General features: G+C 38.3%; 2 protein-coding genes across 2 annotated transcripts; one reads left to right on the top strand and one right to left on the bottom strand.

The window, feature by feature from the left end:
* Positions 1-1,355: 1,355 nt before the first annotated feature.
* LOC128031424 (uncharacterized) lies at positions 1,356-3,285 on the top strand. Its single transcript, XM_052619679.1, has one exon. The coding sequence runs from the start codon at positions 1,438-1,440 to the stop codon at positions 2,575-2,577; it is 1,140 nt and encodes a 379-aa protein (XP_052475639.1). The 5' UTR covers positions 1,356-1,437; the 3' UTR covers positions 2,578-3,285.
* Positions 3,286-3,366: 81 nt separating this feature from the next.
* On the bottom strand, positions 3,367-5,821 carry LOC128031563 (somatostatin receptor type 1-like). The gene has a single exon (XM_052619883.1). The coding sequence runs from the start codon at positions 5,706-5,708 to the stop codon at positions 4,422-4,424; it is 1,287 nt and encodes a 428-aa protein (XP_052475843.1). The 5' UTR covers positions 5,709-5,821; the 3' UTR covers positions 3,367-4,421.
* Between the last annotated feature and the right edge of the window lie 380 nt (positions 5,822-6,201).

The following is a 6,201-nucleotide window of genomic DNA, read 5'->3' as shown; positions in this document are numbered from 1 at the left end:
AATATGCATAACAGTGACTGTAAAATATGTATTTAAAGGGTTATTATGATGTAAGCTGTCTGGAGCTGATGAAGTTTCAACTTTTTTTTTTTTTTTTTAAGTTGGCAGTTTAACATTTCTTGGTATTCTATACTGCTATGGTCTGTATCCTTCAAACCTACTTTTAATTAAATCATGACTCACTAGCTGTCTTCCTTCAAGATGTGCCGTAGGAGGAATTCAGTACTAGAGCATGTGAAATTTTATAAATACACACATCCCACCTACTAAATAACAGTGTTGTATTATCTAACACATTTTCTGAAAACACTGTTAAACTGAGACTAAGATTAAAAAAGGTGATTAGCAAGTAACATAAAAAGTATATATGAAATATACTACTAGAAATATATATTGTATAATTGTATTACAATATTTAATGATAATAAAAAAAATTGAGCATATAGAAAGTAATAGTATATTTATTATGTTAATTTATTACATTTTATTTATTGCTTTATCCTATTTAATTTGTTGTTCGCTCACAAAATGGCAAAGTTCTCCTATAAAACACTTATCACCTTTTCTTCAATTTCTTATTTTATGTTCTTGGCATAATGGTAACTTATTTTCCTATTATCCATTATTCCCTTTCCTGTCGTCATTCCCCACCCCTGACCCTCCAGACTGTAGAAAATAAAAATCAAATGCTTCCACAACCTCACTTCCTCCAATTCATTGCCATTTCCTCCAGGAAGCATCTGCTGGTCCGTCATGAAGCAGCCTGTTGGAAGGACAGAATAATACTGAGTTAGTCATGGGACATTCAACACTGCATTAATCCCATGTGAGCCCTTGAAAACACACACTGAGGTCAATCAACAACACGCATTCAAAGCTGACAGTGTTGAGTGTAATATGTAAACAGAGGTATAGATCTACTGTAAAGTGTATTCCCAAATACAATGAGCAATGCTTCTGGGAAATTTTTTCCCCACAGTTTGTTTTGTCAAAGAATCCTGTTACAGACAAAAGGAAAAAGTAAAATAAATGTGGAAAAGTCCTTGTCCAATGTTACACATATCTTTATGAGGAAATGTTAGGCTATGCAGTTGTGATGTTTCCAAGGTATTGTAACTTAAAAACTTCAAGGAGGTAATTGGTGTGGATCCATGATTGGATTTAACGGATCCTGTGCAAAGGAACATAGGTTTTTTCCATCAGTTTGAGCTCATCTATCAATCTGCTGTGGTAGTTTATGTATTATGCGAGCTTCAGTTTCACCAAAAAGTCATTTTGTTCATAGTTGCGATTGTTTTGCTTTGGCAGCAACACCACCCAAGAGGAAGTGAAAGTCTGTAACAGACTTCCTGTGCTTGTTGTCTTGGGAGGACCTCACAGGGGCAGCTAAGAAAGCCAGGGGATAGACAGTTTCATTTAGTTCCAGTCAGTGTTGACATGGAGCTCTGGACGGTACTATATCTTGTGAGTCTCCTGAACATGGCATGTTGTTTGCTCGAATCATCCTACATTGTTCGTTTGAACAAACTCTCATTCGAAGATGCTCAGAATTATTGCAAACCTGGAAGCTTCCTGACCAACATTCCAAATGAGAAGGATATGGCAAAGATTCTGAAAACAATCTGGGATATTAATAGCAAATCCACCACGTCATTTTGGATTGGACTGAAGAGGGATAAAGGCACCTGTGTTCAACAGCAATTGCCTCTTAAAGGATTCTTCTGGACGGTGGACAACAGCACTCAATCTGATGTTAAAACCTGGAAAACCCAACCTACAGGTACTTGCTCACATCTTCGCTGTGGGCTGCTTTCAGTGGAATACAGTGACTCTGGCACAAAAAGCAATGGTTTTGTGGATACTGCCTGCAAACAGGAACATCCTTTCATTTGCAAACGAAACATCAAGCTGACATGTTCTCGACCAGAAATACTCAACACACATGACATGATTGAGCCAATAAATGATCCGTATACATGTCAGATTGTTTGCCGTTCTGGTGCCAGGTTCAATCTGACATGCTCCAAAGATCTAGTTTGGACTCTAGTCGGCAACGAAAACATGAATATATCTCAACTCTGCCAAGAGTGCAATAAAGGCTACAGGACAGATGCGTCCGGAAACTGTGTGGATGTAAACGAATGTGAAGAGTTGAAACCATGTGAACACAAATGCCAGAACACAGAAGGCTCCTACAAATGTCTCTGTTCATACAATGACGATGGCATTTGTAATGGTCCATCAAAGCCGCCCACCACCAATCGGAAAAACTATGAATATTCAAACATAAACCGGGGCAAATCTAGGTTAACTCAGCCTACGTTTCTGCCTACTGATGATGTCAGAATGCATGAGACAGTCATACACATTGAGGAGAGCAGTGGTGACATTTCAAATATCGTAGTACCTGTGATAATAGCTCTGTTGATTTTCATAGTGCTGCTGGTGATTGTGGCAGCCATTGTGAAAGGCTGCCAGAGGAGGAGATCCATAAAACCGGCCAAGAGGAAGGCGGAGGCTGTGCCTCTAAATGGATTCAGCTCCAAAGAGAAGGTGAATGAAAAGGAGGAAACCTAAGGGGAGAGACTGATATTAAGATATTCCTCTCTCAGAACATTTGGGTGTTAGTTCTGGAGTCACAAGAGTGCTGTGTAATTACTGCCTTTGAATTTCATTTACCACGGTTGAAATCAGGTTGAAATCAGGGTCTTTATACCAATGTGGATTTAGAAATTCTATGTAGGTCACATAAACGGTAATTAGATTTTTTTTTTACACTTTCATAGCTGATATTTAAATGCACCTATATCTAGAGTTCTAAGAACTGTTGAAGATATTATGTTATACTGCCATTGGATGTGTTTTCTTATGTTTCACAACATGAAAGTTTTAAACGTGTCTTTTTTACTGAGTAGTTATATAAATAAAGACGGCTGTTTAAACTGCTGCACGCTGTGGTCGTTTCATGAAGTGTCCTGAATACTGATAGATTATATTTGTTTTTGGACTTGCTTGTAAACAGCAAGTCAGGTAATTTTTATGCAGTTCCGTTTGGTGCCGCTTGAGGCGCTGAAATAATTTACAGATGTTTTAAAGGCGCGCTCAGTAATTTTTGCTTATATGATTCTGGCCGACATTACAGTAGACAAGCTAATACTTATGATTATAAATGTGATTGCAGTATCATGCTAATGTATTTTTTAAATCATTTCAAATATATTATTTATTAATGTATTAACATATAGTAATATATCTTCAATATATTTCAATAAAGAAAATATAGTACGATTTAAGTATTTCACCTTTTGTCTAATATGGGATCATATCATAGTCTGTGTTTTTTATATATATATATATATATATATATATATATATATATATATATTTCACAATTAAAAAGTGCATAATACATACATTATAATCATGAGTGAATAAATAAACACATAGCGGGTGAAATAAATTACACTAAGGATAGCCATGAATCAGCTTTGTATTAGACACATTCCCTGCAGCAGAATAAACATAGAAGTACAGCAGTCAATGGAAACGTTTCTCACAGGCTTCAGGTCAGGCTTGATATCTCACCTTCACTGTTAGGATTAGGTTTACAATCAAACACATAACATTTAGGCTTCAGAACCGTCTTTTATAACTATTACAATATTTTCACTTGAAATAGAATTGAAAAACCTGTTCCATGTAAAAAAACTGCAGACTCATAAATGTGCTATGTTTTTCTCTTTCTTTTTTTTAAGAAATGTAACTGTTAAAATATTAAAAGATAAAAAAAAAAAACTTCACTGACTAACATTGACAGAATCATAATACTCAATACTTCACTAACTAATGCTGTGACGTAATATTTGCATACTGCACTGCGATTGGTCTTCTTTCTTGCATATATTTACGTACTTAATTTAGATGGAAGGCAATGCGGTTCTGATTTCATTTCTGTACACAGACATAAAAACATAAAAACCGGAAACTGTAACACTGATTCGTTCCAGCTTTGCAAGCACTGCAAGCTTCCTTCGTAAAATACAAATATAGTTTTACCACATAATGCACTGAGAGTGAATGATTTCCCCAGGTTTTATTCCATTTCAAAATAAAGAACAAAATATTAAGCTGTGGATATTTCTTTTCTTTTTTTTTTAATCGGAACGTCACACATTTGACCCATATCGACACACTTTATAATAACTTTCATTAATAAGCCAATCAAGGCATTATATAAGCATAAAAAGTTCATGCACATTCATATAGGCAAAATTGCACACTAATTTTAGATTAAGCATTATATAATCATACCATGGCATTAACGAAAGTTATTATGAAGTCTTCCAATACATTTTAACAAAAAACACATACTGCAGTGACAACAGATTACAAAACAAGTCTTTATGCTGTAAAACCGAGTCCTACAGCGTTGTAGTTCTAGATGTGCAGGTGCCATTCCTGTACGTGCTGCCCGACTCCAGATTGTCGGGCTGAAAGTCATCCACACTGTATCCTCGACTCTTCAGAGCCGTGGCATAGTAATCTATGGGCTCCTCCGTGGCGTTATCCCACCACCGGAGGCATAAAATCCTCTGGAAGGAGCGTCTGAAGTTGTCCGACAGGAACCCGTACAGGATGGGGTTGGCACAGCTGTTGGCATATCCCAAAATCACAGCCAGCTGACTGAGGGTGGCGTTGTGCTGCTGGACGAACACGCTGACCAGCTGCATGATGTGAAAAGGCATCCAGCAGATCACAAACACCGTCACCACCATCATCACCATCAGCGTGATCTTCCTCTCGGACTTTTTTCGCTGCTGCCAGCCCGCTTTCAACGCGACCACCCGCATCTTCACTATGATAAGGATGTAGCACATGCATATGGCAATGACAGGGAAGAGAAAGCCCATCAGAAAGGCGTAGATCACAAATACAGCCATCCACTGACGCTCGGGCTCAGGCATCTGCATGTTGCAAGCCACCGATCCGTCCGAGTTGGGTGCAGTGGTGGAGAAGATGATGATGGGTAGGATGACCAGGATGGAGAACATCCAGACTCCTAAGTTGACCATTTTGGCGATAGTGGGTCTCCGGTACCGGGCTGCTTTGATGGGATGCACCACGGAGATGTAGCGATCGATACTCAACACAGTCAGACAATAGATGCTGGTGAACATGTTAATAGCATCAACACTTAAAACCAATCGACACAGGAGAGAGCCAAAGGGCCAGTGGTGAAGTAAGGAAGAGGTGACTAAGAAAGGCACACTCAACATGAGTAACTCATCCGCGATCGCCAAGTTTAAAATGTAGATGTTCGTCGCAGTTTTCATCTTCGCATACCTGAAGATCACATAAATCACCATCGAGTTTCCACAGAGTCCCACCAGACAGACCACGGAATAGATGAAGGAGATGAAGATCGCGCTGCTGCCGTGAGAGTCCCCGTTATGCGTCTCGTTGCTGGAGAAGTTTATCAAATATAAACCATCCTCCAGGTTCTTGAAGGTGTCGTTGGGCAGCATTCCGACACTGTTTTGAGCCTTTCTATGGATTTTTAAGAGTTTATAAATTAGAAGATGCGCGCACCGATGCTGCGAGACTCTGGAACGCGCATCCCGACGCTGCGACGTTTCAGCACCATGGACAGTTACTCCACATCCACATGCATCACACTCACAGACGTCACACGTGCAACATGACGCCATCGGCGCCTAATGGGTTTGTGAGAGTGTCTGAGAAACAAAAATAGTTTCTTGACGGCATCTAGACCTTTATTTCAATGTCAAAACACATTAAAAAAAAATCTGTATAAAATATAGCAATACATACAATGTTTGGTCTTTCTTTTTTGCCTAACTTAAAACAGCACTCAGACTGATTATTTTATTAGAAAGCTATATTTGTAGCATATAAGTAATTTATTTTATTATTCTTATTATTCTTATTATTAATATTTGCTTTGGGTTTTTTAACACCACAATCGTCTAATGTGAAAAAAAAGAGAAAATGAAACTGGCATTTGTGTCTCTCGAAGGAGATTTCATTACGGTCAAGTCCCCAACATTGTCACAGGGCCGTTCAGAGCACCCTAGAAATAATTGTGTTTAATTAACCTTGTTTATGAGTTGCATGCAGTCACACAGACTATAATAAATGCTAAACAGGCTTAGTTTCCAAACACAGTTGAGTTAAAAATCC

This window comes from Carassius gibelio, chromosome A17, assembly GCF_023724105.1.
Source record: "Carassius gibelio isolate Cgi1373 ecotype wild population from Czech Republic chromosome A17, carGib1.2-hapl.c, whole genome shotgun sequence".
Taxonomy (NCBI): domain Eukaryota; kingdom Metazoa; phylum Chordata; class Actinopteri; order Cypriniformes; family Cyprinidae; genus Carassius; species Carassius gibelio.
Note: the sequence above shows the minus strand (reverse complement) of the source record. Positions and strands in the feature narration are given on the sequence as shown.